This window comes from Nelumbo lutea, chromosome 3 (assembly GCF_056320005.1).
Source record: "Nelumbo lutea isolate HS-2025 chromosome 3, American lotus-T2T, whole genome shotgun sequence".
Classification (NCBI taxonomy): domain Eukaryota; kingdom Viridiplantae; phylum Streptophyta; class Magnoliopsida; order Proteales; family Nelumbonaceae; genus Nelumbo; species Nelumbo lutea.
This window is the reverse complement of record NC_142686.1, coordinates 24,176,289-24,198,526: the sequence shown is the minus strand read 5'-3', so window position 1 is coordinate 24,198,526 and position 22,238 is coordinate 24,176,289. Positions and strand designations below refer to the sequence as shown.

Here is a 22,238-nt window from a genome sequence, read left to right as displayed (position 1 = left end):
GGCTTCCTTTTTTTTCCTTTTACATGTGATGAGAACAAGTAGCCAATGGGCTCTGGCTCCTATATATCTAAGCCATTAATTCAACCCTAACCCTAAATGGGAACATCTTCTGGTCTCCCTGGTTCAGGCCGGCATATATTGTTGGGTATGAAGAGCTACCTACTTTAATGGTTGTCAGTCCAACAGTGAGGCCCCTACTGTGCATTATCACATACTTCTCTTCCTTGGCCTCTTGTTGAGTAGTTGAGTTTCTAAGTGCAACCGCCCCCAAGTCAGGCCACAGAAGGGCGAAAAGGGAAAAAGTCTTGGGTTATTTTTGAGACAAAACAAACACTACCAAGCTTATTAATCCTACTATACACTTTGTTGGACTTATACCCATATGGCAAGGGGCAATACTGAATTACTAAACATTTCCATAGTTCTTATGTTACTAATTCATCTCAAGTGAGGGGCCATTGTTTGGTGATATGGTAAAATCCTTGGGCCGACAAGTGTGTGAATGTGAGTTTGAGTTTGATAGTGGCCACTAGGTGCTGAAATTGCTGGAAGTTAGGCCTGTATCCAGTCCCAAGGGCCCTGATTGTCAGGACTAGCATTGGGTAATGGCCTTATAAAAAAAGAGAAAAGAAAAGCTCATGAATAATTGCCTTAAATTTCCCTTCCCCCTTACACTAGTGGGCTAGAGCAATTATTTTATGTAAAGGCCATTAAAATCAAATCACTTACAAAGACCCAAATTATCAACTCTATCATATGATTCCAAAAATTAGTTCTCATAGTAGTTCATAATCTCTATTCAGTGTTAAAGAGAATAAGCTGAGAGAGAGAGAGAGCATTCATCACAAGCTATTATTCTATGATTCCATTCAAAGGCTATTAAATCCAAATTACTTATAAAGACCCTAAACAAGAATTTAACAACTCTATTATGACACCAAAACTTAGAAAAGTACGTAGTCCAAAATCTCTATTGGGTAGAGAGAGAGAGATTCATTTACACTTGTCAGTCATAACAAGCTCTCTAGCTACCCAGAAGTCTATCACAAGCTAGTTTGTGATGACATATGCACCACAAAAGGCCGAAATGGCAATAAAGTCCAGTTCAACAAGTTCAATCATGAAATAGGTCCCACCAAGTACTAGTGAAACAACAGCGTAATCACTGATCAGAATATCACAGCCGTCCAATTTCGTTCATTCATTTTGTGTTGAAAAAGAAGGCCACTAGTGGTTCAGATAAAGTTCACTAGTTTTAGATGGTCACATCCATCTGATGTTCTCTCTGAAGCAGAGCATCTCCTGGCTGCGTCCAGTATATGTCCTAAATGGACATGCATAGCTTTCCATACTAATATATACACTTTCCTATAAATTAAAACGAGAAAAGAAAAAAAATATATATAATAATCCTTTTTTCTTTTAAGCCTTTCTTTTTACAAATCCATCCAGCTTATACCACACATCTACAATATGTGGAACCCCACTTGACCTAACGCCACATTCCAGTTATATGTGGCATACCCTAACCCTACCCTTTGATCAATAGCTCAACATATACCATCCGATTAAATTACACAAATGCATGTTTACTTTAATATGTTATATATATATAGAGAGAGAGAACATAATGCAGTGTGTATCAATAAGAATACAGTTCTCTAGCTAATCATAGGAAGAGAGCACAAGCTCAAAAACCGCTTTTCTTCCCAGAAATGGGAGTCAGAAATGAGAGAAGAAAGAAATCTCCATAAGGGTAATAAAGATGATTCTCCTGGTTCCTGGAGCTGAAGGTGATAAGCTTGCTTTCACTTCAAGGGACCCCCTGCAGCCATCCACCAACACAACACGAGAAAAAAACAAAGGGAGGGGGGTACGGTACCTTCGTGCGACGTGGAACAGCTGGGGCCTAGGGGTGGCTTTTGATATATTTTTAATGCAGCTTAAGTGGACCAATAAGAGAGACGAAAGGCACTTTTGGTTTTTAGGAGCAAGGTGGGAGGAAAGAAGCTATAGGCTACAGCCCCCCTTGCGAGAGTTCAGTCCTTTCACGGGTCCGCTTGACAGTGAAAGATTGATTCGACTGAAAGAGTGTTGGGGGGAGAGTTTCGACTTTCAAGGTTCCGAGCTCTGATGAAAAGCTTAGCCGTTAGTCGTCTCCTCGTCACAGACTCACATGATGGAGGTACAAACTTTCCAGGATAAGGCCAACTGACGTGACATGGTCATTCAAGAATCATGTGAACATCTTTGGTCATGGGAGCTCTCTCAGGCTGAACCCAGCCATACTGTAGTTATCATCATCCATTAAAGCTAACAGATTTGTTCAGTATCTTTATATTTGTTTCCGAGCCGGCCAATCAGACTTAAGCGTTATGTTTCTCGCAGTTTACTGACCACTCCTGTTGAATCTTAACGACCGACCGTTTAGCATTTCATACCAGCGGATTTGGTACTTGGGTTCACCATTCTGGTGCTGTCTCCTTCCCTTGGAAGAATTGAAGATCTCCAAGATGGGAAGTTGGAACCTACCCAAACAGACATTGGGGCTATTGGGTCGGAGCCCAGTTGGGAAAGTGCCTCGTTAATTCAGATTGACCCGACTTGAAAAACATCACCCGGCCCCTGCCTTCCCCTTGGATGGATGTGATCAGTAGGGTTGGTGTGTCAAGAATGGGTCGACAGTAAATGGAGTACTTGTGTTGGATTCATATAGGAAAGCTATGATTTCCTTCTTTTGGAATGGGGATGCATGCATATGCATGCTTTTCTAATATCTTTCTAGCTACCTGAGTACTGCACTTGATCTTTTTAATCTAGAGGTTGGGATTGATTAATTAGTCAACTTCAAAATGTTCTAGTTAAGCTTCTTCCAGATCTCTCATGGTCACTGTTGATTATTAAAATATTTATATAAATTTTCTAACTTGTTTAGCCTTCCAATTGGAAACTAGATTCCCCACTTGGTGGTTTCTTCCTCATCGGTGTTAAATGGCTTATGGTTTCTATGAACCAGCAGCATGCAGTTTGAATTGAAGTTAATAATCTAGATTCCCTGTACCTTTCAACTGGAGCTTTTGACCAAGCTTAAACTGTAGCTTTGCAACTCTGGTTAGTACTGAGATCTGGCTCAAGATCAAGGCTTCAAGGGGTGCAGTTGCAACGCAGAAGTCTTGAGTATAGGAGGTGTTGGTGATGAACCCTAGTGATCAGTCCAACATGATTATTTCACCATATGTATCAGTTAGAAATTAAATGTATTCCACATATTTTCCAATAATTAATTTTGTCACATAGAATTGTATATCTAATTAAGGCTAGCCACCTACATCTTTGGGTGCAATATTAATCTCCCAAAAGAGCAAGTCTAAAAGTAAGTTGCAATATCAGGAAATCTCTTCTCTGGTTAAAAAAAAAAAAATCAAAGAAAAGTAAAGAATGGAAAAACTTGCTTCCTGGAGTTGGTTCATGAATAGGCTGCTAGAGGAATCTAGTTAATTAGTAATTTTGATGGTTAAAGCATTCTTCTATTGGAGGAAACAAATAAAAGGAACCAAGGGTTCAAATATCACTTAGACCACCCAAACCTCTCTCTCTCTCTCTCTCTCTCTCTCTTAAATCATTTAATTGAATTGACCACACATAGTCACATATGATACTCTTAGTTGGCATTAGAGACTAGGTCAAGGAGCAAATAATTTCATTGCAGACGGCTTCTTCACCATCCACTACTAGAAATTTAATGCAGCCACATACATAAACCAACATAAAAATATCCATATATTGAAAATTTCGCAACTTTAATCAGCTTTGGTGCAGAACTAGAAAAATTCCTTTCCCACCACAAGACTTGATCTCACTACACAAGGATATACATGTTACAAACTTAATCAACAATGGATTATCAGATAATGACAAACACTAGATGTTCCTATCTTGTAACTTTCTGAACTGCCACAACTCGTCGATGTTCCATATGCTTTCTGCCATGTCATCATAGGCCCAATTACTTTCTGCCATGTGGCAATCAGAAGTCTCGTATCCTCCCATTACTGACATAGCAGACATGTTGAAGTCATCCATGTCATAACTACCACAGTTGTCAACATAGAAAGAGCTCCTTAGAAATGGATTATAGTCGCTGTTATCAAAATTATGAAGACTTGTTGCTGGGTAATCTGAAATTTCAGGGAATTTGGAGATGCTCATCATGGAATCCGAAGAAAATATGCTTGGGCTGGTACAATAATTCCCTGGGTTTGAATTCTTCTCATGATCGAAACTGTTAATTGCTTTGCTGATTCTGAGAGACCCCTCTAGAGGTGGTGGTGGTGGTGGCGGTGGTGGGAGAGCTGATGCCTGAGAGGTCTGATTGAGTGGTGTAGAAGGAGGAGTTGACGAATTTTGAGTCTTCGTGGCTGAAGAAGATTCTTCCATCTTCTGAAGCAATCTGGGCATCCAAAAACATCTGATAGCATCCCGAAACGTCATGCTGTTAGCATCAATCTTGAGATGCCTTGCTTGTTTCTGCACCCTTGTTCTCCAGTAATTCTTGATCTCATTATCTGTTCTTCCTGGTAGACGTTGTGCAATCTTAGACCACCTGGAATCACCAAACAAAGAGAACTTCAGGAAGAGTACTGATATAACACAGAGAAATGCATTCGTGAATCTAAATATGGTGCTAAACATCCACACATTGATAATAAAGGGCTAATCCATAAGCGCAGTGATCGTATATATAATCACCTGTTGCCCCATTTCGAATGGAGTTCGAGAATCAAGAGCTGTTCTTCAGGAGTGAGGTTTCCACGTTTGACGTCTGGTTTCAAATAATTCAACCATCTCAATCTGCAACTCTTGCCAGTTCTTTTCAACCCTGAAGAACAAACAGTTGATTAACACACACACACACACAAAAAAAAAGAAATGGTGGCGCAAATGAGATCATTCAATTAAGTAATTAAAAACCAGTAACAAATTATATTAAATGGGTGAAGAGAAATGGAGGATATAGATAGATTTTTTACCTGAAGATTTAGCTAATAGATTCCAGCGGCCTTCACCATGACAAGCAATGTAGTGAATCAGAAGAGTATCTTCTTCAACAGTCCATGGCCCTCTTCTTAGCTCAGCATCTTCTTCACCATAACCGAATGCTGCATTCTTGGGAGTAGACATGGCTACTCTCGTGGACAAACCCACAAAACTAGAACAAGTTGACAGGAACAAAGGGGTTGAAGTGTTGAAACCAAAGCAGAGAAACTTCAGGCCCAGCCGAGCTTTTTATAGAGTCCAATGAGGTTCAGACTTAGAAAACTGTTAGATAGTGACTTCCTAAGTGTTGAAAAGATAGAGCTTAAGAAAAGTAAACACCACTTCAGATTCTATAAATGCTTTTTGCCTTTAAGACAAATTAAGCAAACCTGATTTGGGCATAATATGAGTTTAGGCTGCCCTTGGAAACGATGCAAATGAAGTGTAAATCCATCTGAGGATAAATTTGCATTTTGGTTCAGTTTTGATTGTGTTTGGCAACAATGCATTGACAAGTGACAGAAAACATGTTTTCCAATGCATATTTACATGGATAATGAGATGTAAAAGTATATCAATAAAAAAAAAGTAAATTTGCATTCAAGTGGGTTTTTGATAAAAAAAAGACACATTTTATTGGAATTCGTGTTTATATCCATTAAACCTAAAAATATGTTTGGTAAGAAGGTAAATTTATAAATGTAAAACTAATCCAACTTTACAATTTATATAGACACTTTTACACTACATATTTACATTCGCATTTATTTGCATCATTTCCAAACACACCCTTAATTTCATTCTGTGTATGACCATCTTAACCATCATATAAATGCTCCACGTGTCATATTGTCAAGTTGGTACTAGGCTATCCATTATTAACGCCCACGTGGCGTATTGTCATGTCAGTACAACTGTACAAAGTTACAAAGCCTTTCTTAGGTGGCTCATCCTGCCGAGCGACCTAGGCAATCTCTTAGTCAGGATAAGGCCAATGATCATCAAGAGGGTGGTCCCTAGCCTTTAAGTCTCAACCATCTCACCTTTCTAACATAGCTCTTGACCCCATTAAACAATGGTGCTGATCAGATGATCATGATCATGGAATCGATTTATACACGGCTGGGACCCATCAATTAATTCCCCCTTCCCTTGTTATGGGCCACAGATCAAGGAATAATTCGAATATATTCCATTGGCTATAGACTCTAAGAAGCCGAAAGAGGCAGAAAAATTAAATGGATGGTATATATTCTAGAAAATGAACATTTGCGTGCTTTGAAGGGAATTATATTATATTGGTCATTTTAACTTTGGGTTTTTAGATTAAATTGTCTTATTGAGTATTTGACTGGATGAGATATTACAAAAATACACATAGCATATAAACGTGCGTTTTTTGAGTTGGGCTAACAAGTCGGCATTCAAGCAATCCAGCTTGTTAGGAATTTTAGAACATGTCGTTTGCTTGGGATGTCAAAGGATGTTTGTTCTATGCAACACCGATACGTTTTCTTTTGTGGCTATTGTTTGTCTAAACCATCACTATGAAACAAGGATGCAAGAGAAAGCATGGAAAAGTCTGCTAAATTTCTTAATGCAGCTAAATTTGACCCCATTGTATTGTTCCTCTCGGTGAAATTTGAGAGAGAGAGAGAATGAAAGGTACCGTGAAAGTGAAACAAAACATATAGGGGGAATGAATGAAATGTGTGGATGCTGATTTTTTTGGCTTTCTTCTACTAGTTCTTATACAGACTTGGCTATAATTGGCTAAGTTTAGAGAAACGGGTAAGCCAGTGTTCCCTTTTGTTATTTCATTTCCTTTGAGGGTCCAAATGGGGTTTTTAATGATGATAACAGAGACAATTATTGATTGGAACTTGGAAGAGGGAAGCGTCAATGCACAAGCTTTTTTGAGGGGGAAGTTCAGTTGGGTATAGAGGGAATCCCATTTTTGGTAAGCTCCCTGGTGAAATGGATTGGGTTGGGAGAGGATGCTTTTGTCTATATTATCTATTTTTGAGGAAGTAAAAAAGATAGCAAAGCACTACTGATGTGAGTTGAGGGAAGACTTAGAGGATAAAAATACATTGCTACTATAATGGTGATGGTATTGATATTAACAAGATAAAGATATCTACAGTAGTGGGAGATCTCTGGTTGGGTGGAAGATAACCATGGTGGATTGAGTCCATAATATCTCCAATTGCAATTGTGGAGTCTTGCTGTAAGTGCAGATATGTCTGTGGCTGCTGTGCGGCTATGAGAGAGAGAGAGAGAGAGAGAATGAATGAATTTAAGCATGTTTAGCTAGGTGAATTGGGAATCAAAGTCATCACTTCATTCCGTCCTTGACCAGTATACAGTAACTGGATTGACGGGGGCATCTAAGCAATGAACGCAGTGAATGACCACACAGAGATGCCACAGACGGTAGAGGGTATAATGATGATGATGACGATATAAGGAGTTAAGGACAACAGTTAATGAATGTGATGATGGTGGAAATGATCAACCATGATTGGGCCGTGACTAGTGGGACTAGATGACAACGTTAGATATCACAATCATGGCGAACTTTAATGCTGGATGAGGCTGCACAAGAGTTCATTAATTAATTCATAGAACGTCCCTACAATGGGATAGCATGTGCAATCCTGCTTACATGTTTCTGTTGGGTGTACGCGTGCACTGCATTTGTCAAGTTTAATTAACATGGAAGAAACCAAATTTTATAGCTTAATTACTTTAGCTCAAAGCTTTAGACCCAGAACAAGTTTGAGACATAACACAGAACTACAGAAGATGTATGTATGTCAAGTATACTTTGAAAAAATTATTATGTAGTTCTGGATTGAATCAATGAGCTGTCCTTGTAATTCTGATTTAGCTTTGTAGCTTGCTGAGAGTGGCCAGCTCTCTCCACTGGCCACTGGGAATTCTTGGGGGATAGTCATCTGTTTTACTCGTTTTGAGGGCTTGACTCAATATTCGGAAAGATGCTTGACGTGACTGATAATTGGAAAAGATCTCATTAACTCTTTGATATAGAGAATTTGGGTATCGACTAGAGTACATTTTAACACAAGGGAATCCATTCTCCTTCTGACATCTTCATCTGGTTTCATGTTCCTTTAAATTCCTTGTCAAGTGATTCAAAAATGGTGGCTGCACCATGGATGACTCTCTGACCATTGGAGAGGTGCTAGAGGAGGGGGGAAAATACCATTACAGGGTACGGCATATGGGCACTAAATGGTTCCAAACTTCCAACTTTCAACCGAGTTTCAAAAGCAAAGGCCTTACATGTGCGCTACTCACTGTTACCGAATCAAAATCCCTCGACTTCTTCCAAAAATAGAACCAAAGTTCTACCAAAAAAGGGATTAGAGTTCCTTCCTTTTCTGATTATAAGCATATATAGGATGCTTTCTGCATTATTTATTTATTTATTTTTTGTGTTGATAGAATGGAAAAACTTTCAGCAAATTCAACAATATGTCGATTCTACTAGAAACATTTCCATCTACATATTTATCTATTTTTTCAGTAACAACAGAAAATCAACACACTAGAACTATATACTACTTCATCTAGCTATGTTGCTTGTATGGAATGCCTTTTCGAGGGTTTTAATATGATTGGTTAGAATTTAAGTTTGAATACACAACCCTCCTTTTTTTGGCTTAGGATCGCCATTGCAAGACAAAGATTGGAACTGGTAATAGTGATCCCAAGACATTAATATTCTTTGAAATAGTAAGCATTGAGGCTGTATTCACCATAGAGGGGCCAAAACAAATGGAACCTCAAGTCAATTTAATCACTTCTAAATAGAATCTTACTTCAAAAAAAGTCAATTACAGATCGGTAAATCTTACTAGAAAGAAACAAAAGGTGGTGACCATCCAGCATTAGATTAATTTCAACTACACAAATCAATAATTATCAAACCCAACCATGACCCATCCCACCCCCCAAATAAATATGACATCACAGCACCTCTTATCTCAACTTTCATACCAAGTTACCAACCGAAGGAAAAGTGCAAAAAGTAACCAACCAACTAAACTTCAAGATCTATCAAAACACAAAAAACCTAAACTTCAAGCCTCCAGGGAGTTATGAGACTAATTGGGGCTAAAATCGGCAGATTCCTTTCTTTCTTTCTAATGGGTGTTTGGACTTCGAGCAATCCATGTATTACCAAAAAACCTGTTTGTATCTTCAGTTTATCCTACAATAAAATCATTTCTTTTTCAATTTTCAATTAGTACTTCAGGCAAGGCAAATCTGAACACCAAAGGATGATTACGTTTATAATGACATAATGATACATTTCATCTTTTAATTGTTGAATGATGCCTTTGCAGAGCAACCAGCATTTACATATTAGCAGGTCCCATACAGGATTCACACAAGGTTCTGTTTATTCAAGCCATTCAGCCATAACAGGACCACATCTGCTCCTTTTTCCCATGATCTATCCAGCATTACATCATGGGCAACCCCTTTAATACAGACTGGTGAGACACCATAAAACCTTGCTGTTTCATTGAGCCCTTCAGCATCCTACACTCACATAATTTTAACCATGAGTTAAGTTTTAACCAAAGAAACATTGGAATATGTAAAGGCTCAAGAATATACAGCAATGATGGCAGAAGCCTTAACATATTGTTAGTAAACCCTAGCAGATTCTAGGTTAAAGTAGAGAAGAAGAAAGAAAAGATAAAGAAGAAGAAGAAGAAGAAAGAAAGGTTCGGCCAGTCTAGAAGAGAGTCAAAATCACTCTCCCCTAGCTGACCCACTTGTATTTATTCAAAAACATAGAGTTACAGGAAAGACCATTTTGTCCCTCATAGAAGATGGGACACATAACTTAAACTCAGATACAATAGACCTTTCACTCTCAAGCAGATAATCCAGAATGACCAAAATACCCCTAACTCGAGCATTCTAACACTCCCCCTCAAGCTGGAGAGTATATATCATATAGTCCCAACTTGTTACAAATGTAATCTATTCTTCCTCGAGACAATCCCTTTGTGAGGAGATCTACCCACTGATTTCCTGAGCTCACATGAGATGTGGTTATCACCCCACTTATCACTTTCTCTCTTACAAAGTGACAATCAACCTCAATATGCTTAGTTCTCTCATGAAAGACGGGATTGAAAGAGATGTGAACAGCAATTTAGTTATCACAGTATAGTTTCATGGGTTTGTCAATTGAGAATCCCATCTCTTGAAGCAAGTTCTTCAGCCATACTAGCTCACATGTGGTATGGGCCATAGCCCTGTACTTTGCTTCTGCACTACTTCTTGCCACCACCGTTTGTTTCTTGCTCTTCCAAGTTACAAGATTGCACCGAGGAAGGTACAATACCCTGTAGTTGATCTCCTGTCTGATATAGAACCAGCCCAGTCAGCATCTATGTACCCTACTATCTCAAGAGTTCCTCCACTTTGGTATAACAAACCACGACCTGGAGCACCTTTTAGGTACCTAACAATTCTCAGAACAGCTTCCCAGTGAGGAACCCGAGGATGTTGCATAAACTGACTTACCACACTCACGACAAATGATATATCTGGTCGGGTAATGGTCAGGTAGTTCAATTTGCCCACCAACCTTCTGTATCTTCCAGGATCATCAAACTCTTCACCCGCATCAACACTCAGCTTGGCATTGAGTTCCATAGGAGTCTCTGCTGGTTTAGCACCTAACAACCATGTTTCTTCAAGTAGATCAAGAACATATTTTCTTTGACATAGGTTGATCCCATGTTTTGACATCGCAACCTCTATTCCCAGGAAATATTTCAGCTTCCCCAGATCTTTCGTATTGAAGTGATCCTGTAAGAATTTCTTCAACCTGTTGATTCCACTGCTATCACTCCTAGTTATGACAATATCATCCACGTACACGACTAGCAAGATTTTCCCATCCTTTGAGTTATAACTGAACACAGAATGATCAACCTGACATTGTTTCATCCCAAAGGCTTTCATCACTTCATTGAACCTGCCAAACCAAGCACATGGAGATTGTTTCAATCCATAAATTGCCTTTTTGAGCCTACACACTTTGCCAGACTCCTCCTGAGCAACAAACCCTGGTGGTTGCTCCATATACACCTCCTCAACTAGATCACCATGCAGGAAGGCATTTTTTATGTTAAGTTGTACAAGAGGCCAATCATACATAGCAGCTAATGAAATCAGCACCCGAACTGAACCAATCTTAGCCACAGGAGAAAATGTCTCCATATAGTCAACACCATACATCTAAGAATAACCCTTGGCCACCAACCTCGCTTTCAATCGCTCCACACTGCCATCAGGAAGATACTTCATTGTGTAGACCCATTTACACCCAACTGTGTGCTTACCGGAAGGAAGAGCAGTGAGCTCCCATGTGTGATTATGTTGTGGAGCAGAGAGTTCTTCCATGGCTTGCCGCCACCCTGGGGAGACAAGAGCTTCTTGGACAGTCTTGGAAATGAGAACAGATGAGAGTAATGATATAAATTTGCAATGAGAAGCAGAAAGGTGAGTAGTAGAAACATAGTGTGAAATGGGGTGAGAAGTACAAGTACGTTTACCTTTTCGCAGAGCAATAGGAAGATTAGGATCTGAAGGAGAAGGAGCAGTAGCCGGATCTGTCGACAGGGGTTGAAGTGGAGGAGGGCCCGATGCACTTCTGCGGGTATACACTTGAGTGATTGGCGGCTTCTCAGTAGTAACAGGCATAGGATGTGCATATGTAGTAGAAACAGGAGCTACTGGAAGGATGTCCACAATAGGTACAGGAAGGGGAACCACAGAGGGAGAGGAAGAGACCCCAGCATCTGAGAAGAACGGAACTGACTCAAAGAATGTGACATCAGAGCACGCAAACGATTTATGGGATTTTGGGTTATAACACTTATACCCTTTCTGAGTCCTTGAGTAGCCAAGAAAGATACACTTAGTAGCTCGAGCATCTAGCTTGTCTAACCCAGGCCCCAAGTGTTGAACAAAACAAACACAACCAAAGATTCTTGGGGTAAGAGAAAATGGAGATAAAGTGGGAAACAACACGGAGAAAGGGGATTGACTTCCAAGGATTGACATGGGCATCCGATTGATCAGAAAACAGGATGTGAGAACAGCATCAAGGATCGAGCAGTTTCAAGAAGATGTCGATTTTTTCGTTCAGCTACACCATTCTGTTGTGGGGTGTAGGCACAAGAAGTTTGATGAATGATCCCATGATGTTCTAGGTATTGCTGAAATGGTGAGGAGTTTTATTCTTTGACATTATCAGAGCGAAGAATTTTAATATGAACACCAAATTGAGTGCGTATTTCAGCATAAAATTTTTGAAAAATAGGGAACAACTCACTACGATCTTTCATAAGATAAATCCATGTCATCATTGAAAAGTCATCAACAAAGATTACAAAATACTTATACCCATTGTATGACACCACTTTAATTGGACCCCATACATCGGAATGAACTAAAGAGAAAGGACTTGAGACACGGCTATCAACTCTTGGACTAAATGAGACTTTATGATGTTTACCCAATTGACATGACTCACAATCTAATGATGAAAGATGACTCAATGAAGGAACTAGTAACTTCAAGGCCTTGAGAGAAGGATGACCAAGCCTGCAGTGCCATTGAAGAGTAAGAGATGACTGAAAAGCTACTGAAGGACCACCACCATCAAGGTAATATAATCCACCTACTTCATGCCCTCCACCAATCTTCCTCCCCGTCTTGAGATCCTGAAACACACAAGAAGAAGGGTAGAAGGTTACAGAACAATTAAGAGACTTGGTTAATCTGCTGACAGACATAAGGTTAAAAGGAAACTTAGGAATATATAAAACAGATGATAAAGGCAAGGAGGAGAGATTAACATCACCAACACCACAGATAGGAGATGTAGAACCATTAGCAAGTGTAACTGTTTGAGGTGTGGAGAAGTGGGAAAGGGAAGAAAATACATCATGAGTCCCAGACATATGGTCCGAGGCCCCAGAGTCAATGATCCAAGGTGAGTCTTTAGAAGCTAAGCAAGCCATACCTGAATGGGCAAGTGTAGCGGTGTTCTGCTAAGAGGTTTGAATGAACTTCTCATATACTGCACGTGGTACACTCACCATTTTCTTCTCAGAAGCACAAGTAGATGTGGAGGGGATTGGCATTAACTGTGTGCCCCTCTAAACCACAATGTGTACACTTTCTCTGAGTATTACTCCTTCCTCTTCCCCGACCTCCCCCTGAGTCTCGGCCTCTAGTCCGACCACTAGCCCTGCTAAACATGTGACCACCACGGTTGCTTGGGAATCCACTCCTAACACCACCACTTCTATTTCCACGACCACCCCCTTTAGTCACTACCAAACCAGATTTGTCAGAGAGAGAAGAATGTTCTACCGACTCAATCGATGTCCTCTTAAGACAAGCAAAAACTTCTTCAAGTGAGGGAAGAGCAGATCCTCCCAATATTTGTGCTCTGACAGGCTCATACTCAGCCTTCAACCCCACAAGAAACCTTGTCACATCAAGCTACTCACGTTGCTGTTGTTGGATCTGAACATCTGATGTTAGAGGATGATACACATTGAGCTCATTACGAATGTTCCTCAAACTTGCATAGTACTCATCTAAGCTTTGACTCCCTTGCTTCAAATTGAAATACTCTTGGTACAACTGATACACCCTAGTTGTATTGTCTTGTCCAGAGTACAACTTCTTAGCATGATCCCAGATTTCCTTAGCTGTATCTAGGAACATGAAGTTCACACTAATCTTTGGTTCCATGTTGTTTCAGAGCCATGTCATTATCTGTGCATCTACTTGTTCCCAGTCACTGAACCCAGGGGAATCAGAGGGAGGTTTCTCCTCTTACATGTTTTACCTTCCTCTTGGCCTTCAAGAACACCTCCACAAATTTTGCCCATGGTACATAATTCTCACCATTCAACTTGATGGGTGTCATTTGAATACTTAGAGAGTCTGGAGAAAGCATGACACCTGTTTTGTTATCACTCCCATTTTCAAATGAAGCCATCTTAATTATTTCACCTTCAAATATACAACACAACCTCACACTCTTTCACAAGACTTATCTCACTTATAACACCACCAATTCCAACTTCTTTAAATACACATTACACACCACACACTAAGGCTGAAATCACTCAGTCTTCACATCAAACACCTAGGCTGCACACTGCAGAACCATTCACCATCAACACGCTAAGACTGAAATCACTTAGTCCTCACATCAAACACTTGGGTTGCACATTGCAGAACTGATTACACACAAGGTATAGGAGATCACTTTTAAATATTTTGAAACATAGATACATCAATCACCACGACACAACCACCACCAATCTACTGCTATTGTGAACTTCAGCAGTCGACAACTCTTCTTTCAACATACATACGAAGAGAAATGCAAAGGAACGCAACTGAGATGCATATCAGTCACACTGAGCACCACCACAACCAACTTTTGAAACAAAAAGAAACATTCACAGTCCCTTACTTGGACAAACAACAGTAGTGTTCATACCTGTCCACGTTCAGCCATCTTCGATACTGAATAGAGGGTTTAGTATACCACTCCAACGACCACCACAGCAACAACCGGAGGCATCCTCACCTCCAGGCCCACAAAACGACAGCTCCTTTTCAGCCCCTTATCGAACCTCCACTCAGGTCAATCGAAAAGGAAGAAGATGACTGTGAAAGTTGGCGGCGAACCCAGAAAGAGAACAACAACAAGAAAGAAATGAGGATACGACCTTACAGCTCTGATACCATATTAGTAAACCCTAGCAGATTCTAGGTTGAAGTAGAGAAGAAGAAAGAAAAGATAAAGAAGAAGAAGAAAGAAAGGTTCGGCCAGTCTAGAAGAGAGTCAAAATCACTCTCCCCTAGCTGACCCACTTGTATTTATTCAAAAACATAGAGTTACAGGAAAGACCATTTTGTCCCTCATAGAAGATGGGACACATAACTTAAACTCAGATACAATACATCTTTCACTCTCAAGCAGATAATCCAGAATGACCAAAATACCCCTGACTCGAGCATTCTAACACATATGAATATAACATCACAAACTGTAAGTTCTGCATATGGTTTGAGAAGTGATCGTGGTGAGAGACTTGATTGTTTCATTGTTATATTGCCATGAAATTTTACTCCAAGAGTTACTGATATTAAAAAAAGTGATTTTGTAGTAATGGCTTTTCCCAAATTTTCATGAAGATCAAGAAAAAGGATTTTCATAAGCATTGGCCTTTACCTAAAGAGTTCAAGTGGTCTTTGGGCCATATACTTTATTGCCCAATCTCGTAAATTTTGAAGTTTTAGGAGCCCTTTAACGCTAGTGGGTCCATAATAGCAGAAATAACAAGATGTTATGCAGAACTTGTTTCTATCTTTTGGTTGCATTGGAACATCTATTTCTCTTCCATTGGTCCTAGTAGATAACGCTAGTATGATTTAAGTCTTGCAGAAAGCAAGGACTTTTGGAGTTTTAAAATACCTTTCCTTTTGACTTTCAAAGAGAAAAAGCTTTTCTATTTGCAGTAATATTGGTGATCTGGTATGAAAGAAACAGCCATATTTTCAATTAGAAGTCACAGCCAAGAGGAAGTGATGCTTAGGAGAGCAATCACCATGATCATCTCTTGGGTATCTCATTCACAAAGAATTCATAGAAGCTCAATCTTCTCTTGGAAGTCTGGTTCTGTTTTTGTAAAAGGACTACTATCATTGGTCTTTTTTTTTTGAGAACCAATTTGTGATATTCATCCGTTGCATCTATTAGATGAGGGTATTGAACAAGTGTAAACTAATTGTGAAAGGTTTAAGGTTTTAGTTATCCTTTCGTTGAGAGTTGAGACTAGAGGTTTAAAATTCTTAGCCTTAATATCAAACAAAGCACTTTTGTTCGGGTTACTGATAAAAAAAGAAAAGGAATTACTCCTACATGATCACTTAGAACTTGAAAACAATGATTTTATGCAACTCATGGGTTTCTTCACCCTACAGACAAGGTGAGGCCCATGAACAGAGGTCCAACTTTGTCTCGTAGTGTTGGTTTTTATGGGAAAAACAAAAAACAATGTCCATAAAACAAAGTATCATTCCTTTTGATATAATGTACATTTTTTGCCTTTTCTCTAAAGAAGGATAAATTACAAAGATTATTTATCAAAAAAAAAGGATAAATTACAAAGTCCCCTGTACTATGGGCCAGTGACAATTACCCCCCCCCCCGAACTTTCATTTGTAACAAAACCCCCTGAACTTTCACTTTGCAACAAATACCTCCCTTCATTAAAGTTCTGTTAGTTAACTTCAAAAAAAGGCTCTCATTCAGCTGTTTAACATTTTTTTAATCCCCAAACTACCCATTTCTTATTTTTGTATACAATTTATGATTCAACTAGTTTTCTAAATATAATATTGAAGTCCTCTCAGTTGCTTGAATAGATGCTTCTTTCTGATAAATATAAATTTAAGGTTTCACTTGGTTTTTCTTAATTTATTAGAGAAAGGAGTGGATAATTTTTATTTTTTAATATGCAGAGAAACATTCATGTCAATGAAATGAAACAAAAGTTACAAAACAAAACTTGTTTTTCTATGTCAGTGAAATGATTCTTGTTATTTTAGCTGGTTTCATTTGGAGAAAATGGAGATATTTTGGGGTCAATTAGGGTTTAAGAGAAAAGGGCGAAGAAACAAATAAGGAAAGTTGAGGTGGGTATTTTGGTAATTTAACGCATTCCATCATCTGAGTTAATGGCCAGGGGAGGTTTGTCACAAAGTGAAAGTTCAGGGGTGTAATTGTCACTGACCCCATAGTTGGGGGTCTTTGTAATTTACCCAAAAAATAAATAAAATCGAAGACTGAATAACTAGACAAGCCCCCACATGCAAGGGCCACATTACCTATTATATTGGAAAATCTATATACTATATCAAACTTACACATCGTGAAGGTGAAGCAAAAAGAATGTTAAAAGGCCATGCATGTATTGTTGTGTGAATTGGTTCCAGAATCATTCCACACTGAATAGCATCACTCAATTTTTTGCATTGCTTTTACTATATAATACAAACGCAAATGCTTATAAAAAGGTGAAAAAGAAGGCTGGAGAATGAAAATATGAATAAAAGGGTGATGACAAACAATGAAATTGATGTGTTATGGAAAAATTGTAATACAAATTTAGAAGGATCAGTTCAAATACTATTAAATGGGAATGATAATTTAATGAAATATTTACTAAGAGGGTGAAACTGTGATGTCAAACAAGAAGCAACTATAATAGTATCAAACGAAATGGACAAACTGTTTTAGGAAATTAGGATGCAACTAATTACCTAATCACACTTTTACTTAAAAGTATTTAGATATTGAAGGCTGCTTATAAACCAATATGGTCAATTTTTCTTTTTCTTCTGTACAATTGACTCTACTTCTATTTCCACTAAGATTAGTCTGAAATGCTACCACAACTCTGTGGTTTTATGATTGTTTTAGATTTAACCAACCTCTAGAAACGGACTTCTTTGTTTTAGAATAAATATACTTTTTCACATTGTTCTCAAAATTTTCCTATTCTGCTCCACAGTGTGTTATAGGTGAATGTCATAACAATTTGTTTCATATCAATATCATGATCTATGTATGCATTTGCTATTTGAGTTAGCAATTAATCTGTTTATTTTTTATTTTTTACTTTTTTAGAAAATGGTGACTTTCATTTAAGAGAGATTAAAAGGTACATCTGTCACTACCCAAATGGTGGCTAGACAAACCAATTACGAAAAAAACAAAACTACAAACAGGCCCAGAACAAAGTCTCCCAGTTTACTCCTTGCTTATCTAAAGGATCAGCAATTCCATTTCTTGATTTTCTTGCCCACTTGAACTGCACCCTTAAATCCCTTGCTAAACTCAAAATTTCCCTTATCAGTTAGTTGCCTGAAGTACCATGTGCCCAGATTTCTTGCTTGCAGTCATCCTATTACCAGTTTGGAGTCACCTTCCACTTATAATTGTTGCATTCCCCACTGTTTTTCCAATCTGAGACCCTGAAGTAGGGCCTTTATTTCTGCCCCTAAAGAGTCTCCTACCCCTATTGGACCTGAGTAGAGGACCAACAGTCTTCCTTCCTCATCTCTGAAGACTCCTCCAATTCCCGAAGGACCTGGATTACCTAGAGAACTGCCATCAAAATTCAGTTTCACTCTGTTAGAATTAGTTGACAGGGGCATTCTTGTCTTTTCCTTGTTATTTTCTCTCATATATCTGCTGTAACTTATCTAAGGGCATTGTTGTCATTTCAGCTTTAGCAAAATGTTAATACAAGCTGGGTCAGTAAGGAGAGTTGAGTGAGATTTCTCCTTGCTTGTCTTCCCTCTTTTCTTCTCCTTCTCTTCTCTTTGTCTTCTCTTTCTCTTGTCCTTCTCTCCCTTCTTTTTCTTCTTTTTCTCTTTTTCTTCCTCTTTACCTTTCTTTATTGAAGTTGGAATACACTCTAGCCTGTAAAGGTGGGGACCAAATCTCCTGAACTATAGGAGGAGAGGAAGAGGACGTAGTCCTTGAAAAGAGGCAAGACTTTCAGCCAGTGCATGATTTTGATGGTAATGCCCTCTACAAGTGCTTCATTGGATTTTTCTTGCCCTTGGAAGATCCTATTGTTTCTCTCCTCCCAAATCAACCAAATGATAGCTCCTCTTGTTATTTTCCACATTACCCTACCCCTTCTCTTTGGTTGATAAAAAAACTGGGGTCGAAAAAGTTTGGCACACGAGGGGGGATTCCACTTGCAACCAAAGAGAGAAGAGAACCAATCCCAGATATAGGAAACAAAAGGACAAGATATTATTAAATAAGTCACCGTCTCACCACTCTTTAAGCAAAGGCAACAAACATGAGGGGATAGAAACCAATTTGGCCTTTTTCTTTGTAGCATGCCCATGGTATTGATCTTTTGAAAAACCACTTCACAGCAAAAAGCCCTAAGGCTCAGTTTGGAAAGAGTACAAATACAAATATGTACAGTACAAATACATACAAAATAATACAAAATATAAGGTTTTGCACTCTACATATTTGCATTTGTACTCCTTCCAAACTGAGCCTAACCTTTTGGTGGGACAGGAGTAGACTACACTTCCTTGACAGGGAAAGAACTAGGCACAACAGTAGAAATGTAGAGTGTAGTAAAGCATAAAGAACAAAGAGCAAGAGAAGAATCTTGAGGAAGATTCCACCCAAATTCTACCATCCGAACAAGACTGATCTAGGAACACTGAAAATAACAAAGAAAGCATCTCATCTGCACAAGACAGTTCTAAATCCCTCATCCTCTCCTTAGACCTAGATCCCGGGAACCCTCGTACCTGTGTAGGGAGGAAATAACCTTGAATTTGTTTAAGGAGAGGGAATACAAAGAAGGGAACCTATCCTTTAAGGAATCCTCAATCCTCAGACCTAGATCCCAAGAACCCTCATACCTGTGCAGGGAGGAAATAACCTTGAATTTGATTAAGGAGAGGGAATACAAAGAAGGGAACCTATCCTTTAGGGGAGTGTTCCCAAGCTAGATATCCTCCCAAAACAAGACTTTGTTACCAGAACACGCATCATATTTGATGAAAGGATGAGAGGCAGGCAAGGCTCTAGCAATAGCTTTGGCTCTAGCAATAGCTTTCCAAGGAGAACGAAAAGTAGTCCTTGGGTTGACACAAGCATCCCATTTGTTTGCTGCCAAGCAATGTATACTCTTTACTACCCTGTGCCAGAGACTGTCTCGTTCTAAGGGAAACCTCTACAACCACTTCCCTAGTAAAGCTGCATTTCTTAACCTAAAATTACCAATACCTAAACCCCTTTGTTCCCTCTTCCTAGAAACTACTTCCCGCTTCACTCGATGGTCCTTTTTTGAGTCACCTGGTTCCCAAAGAAAATCTGTCATTGTCTTTTCAATCTACTTTGCAACCTTGGCCATTAATTTGAAAGTGGACAGGAAGTACACTGGAAGGTTTGCTAAAGTAATCAGTCTGCTTTTCATTAGAGAATCAATTTTCCAGCATCCAAGATAGAGCAGCACTATTATAGATAAGGGGCAGACAATTATGGGAAGGTAATAGGGATGTAATTTCACTTTGAGGTCACATATGAACATTTGATGACCATTACCAGGATGCAGTTTGTGGCAAGTCAATCACGTGGAAATGATACAGTTGCCTGTAGGATGTTGCTGAACCAACATAGGTGTAAACTATAGACCACTCTATGATACTTTATTATAGAATAAATCTAATCCTCCTCACTAAAACTTAATAAAGTCAAAGTCAATATTAAGTTTGATATATTATCTAGCCTGAAGAATGGGTTGCAGTGGTACTGGAAGCCCATTGGTTGGTTCTAACATTTTAAAAGGCAAGCTTGAGATATGCCACAAGCTAGAAGTTGATGTGAAATATAACATACCACAATGAAGTCATCACTTGCACCTAAAACAAGGACCTGAAGAGTTGATCTTGGTACTGAAGAAATAGGCAAAGGTGCATTAAGCTTTTTCAGATCAAGCAGTGGCAGCCTTGAGCTTTCCTTCATCAATTCCTGATAACTGTAATAAAACTCAGAGTCAGTCAGCTACATGTAATACCAAAAAATAAAAAAGCAGTCATCTTCAAGCCTTCAATGCAAAGATGACCATAATTGCAACTCTTTTTTTTTTGGGAGGGGGAGGTAAAGCTGCCAGTGAAGCAAGGTGCCAACCAGCTGGTTGGTAAGGCCTCCTTCTGGCCATAGCAGAGATTTGGGATAGAATCCTGCCTGCACCTGGGCTGGGGGATGGGCTACCCCCCGTTGTGAATTGTAGCCCTTCAGAAGAAACCAAAAAAAACTGTCAGTGAAATCCTCGCTGTTCTTGCACTAATTATATCACCAGAAATAATTGATTATGGTGGAGATTCCTTAAGCTACATTTTACTGGAAACTCAAAATAGATCATTTACGAAGGGTAAAAAGTTCCTCATGCATGGTAGAGCTGATCATCTCTGCTCAGGCCTGCATTGCCCTGCCCAGCTCGGTCTAGACCTGCATCAAGCCTGCACATATTGCAGGCCAGTCCCAGGCCAAGCATTTCCTAGGCCCAGCTGGAAATTTTTGTAGGTAAATAATTTTGCAGGTAAATAAGATAAAATACCAAATAACTTCACTTACCATTAAGGTTCAAAATATCGATATGCCCGATACGCCGGTAGGGGCATATTGGGCGAATCAATGCTGCATTTTGTGCCTTTTTTTATATTTTTCACAACCGGTTCAAGGGGGCCGGTTAGGGCTCCTCCACCCCCTGAACCGGTCAGACCCCGATACACCCACTATAGGGGCGCATCGGAGGGGTCCTAGAACGATACGTATCGGCTGATACGGGCCGATACATTGAACCTTGCTTACCATTCAATTTTATAGGTAAATAAGATAATAGCAATGTACAATTTGTCCAAGACATGAATCACCCTTGTAGACCCATATGTTTGTAACAGGGATAGAAATCGAAAATTTTGACCCATCTAGTGCCTTGGACTTCATGGCCTTGTTCAGGATAAGGGTCATTATGAGCACAGTTTATAACTTTGGTGGTTGGGCATTTTCAACAGGATATGGAAGGACAAACCAGCTCCTACCCTTTCAGGAACTAAGTGTAGAGTTGATTCCTTCAGTCACTTGATTTGGCTGAAGGGTCAAACCCACTCCCTCCCCCCTTAGGTCCTTTTGGGTTAAAGAATTCTCTTCTCTCTGGCTTGCCACGGACCATTAGAGAGCCAAACTGCTGAACAATCATTTCTTCTTTTGATGGTTCAACCAGTCAATCTGTTCTGGATCTTAAAACTTCATTCTAGCAGTTTACTTTCTTGGTAAAGTAACTGATATCCTAGATGTCCTGAAGTAGGCTCATGTGAGAATGGAAAAGCAGGCTTCACTGAAGAAGCTGCTTCCCTTTCTCCCCAACAGTAGATAAATGGATTTGCATACACGTGCAAATATAAGTAAAAAGGGGAAAGAAAAATTTAGTACCCCTGCCCTAACAGGATATTCATTCAACAGCATGTGAGATGTTAGTAGCTTATGATCTTGATAGACC

General features: G+C 39.3%; 1 protein-coding gene across 1 annotated transcript; it reads right to left on the bottom strand.

The window, feature by feature from the left end:
- Positions 1–3,757: 3,757 nt before the first annotated feature.
- Positions 3,758–5,288, bottom strand: LOC148863663 (transcription factor MYB62-like). Its single transcript, XM_088979713.1, has 3 exons — positions 5,031–5,288; positions 4,750–4,879; positions 3,758–4,603 (listed from the first exon to the last, which is right to left on the bottom strand). Exons 1-3 carry the CDS (start codon positions 5,179–5,181, stop codon positions 3,922–3,924), a joined length of 963 nt encoding a protein of 320 aa, XP_088835839.1. The 5' UTR covers positions 5,182–5,288; the 3' UTR covers positions 3,758–3,921.
- Positions 5,289–22,238: the final 16,950 nt, after the last annotated feature.

What these genes read in the sequence shown, in the direction of transcription:
- LOC148863663 (XM_088979713.1), bottom strand. Translation starts at nt 5,181, where the DNA reads ATGTCTACTCCCAAGAATGCAGCATTCGGTTATGGTGAAGAAGATGCT. An exon ending in TCTATTAGCTAAATCTTCAG is followed by an intron (nt 4,880 to 5,030) that starts GTAAAAAATCTA and finishes TTTGTTCTTCAG; the next exon opens with GGTTGAAAAGAACTGGCAAG. An exon ending in CATTCGAAATGGGGCAACAG is followed by an intron (nt 4,604 to 4,749) that starts GTGATTATATAT and finishes TGGTGATTCCAG; the next exon opens with GTGGTCTAAGATTGCACAAC.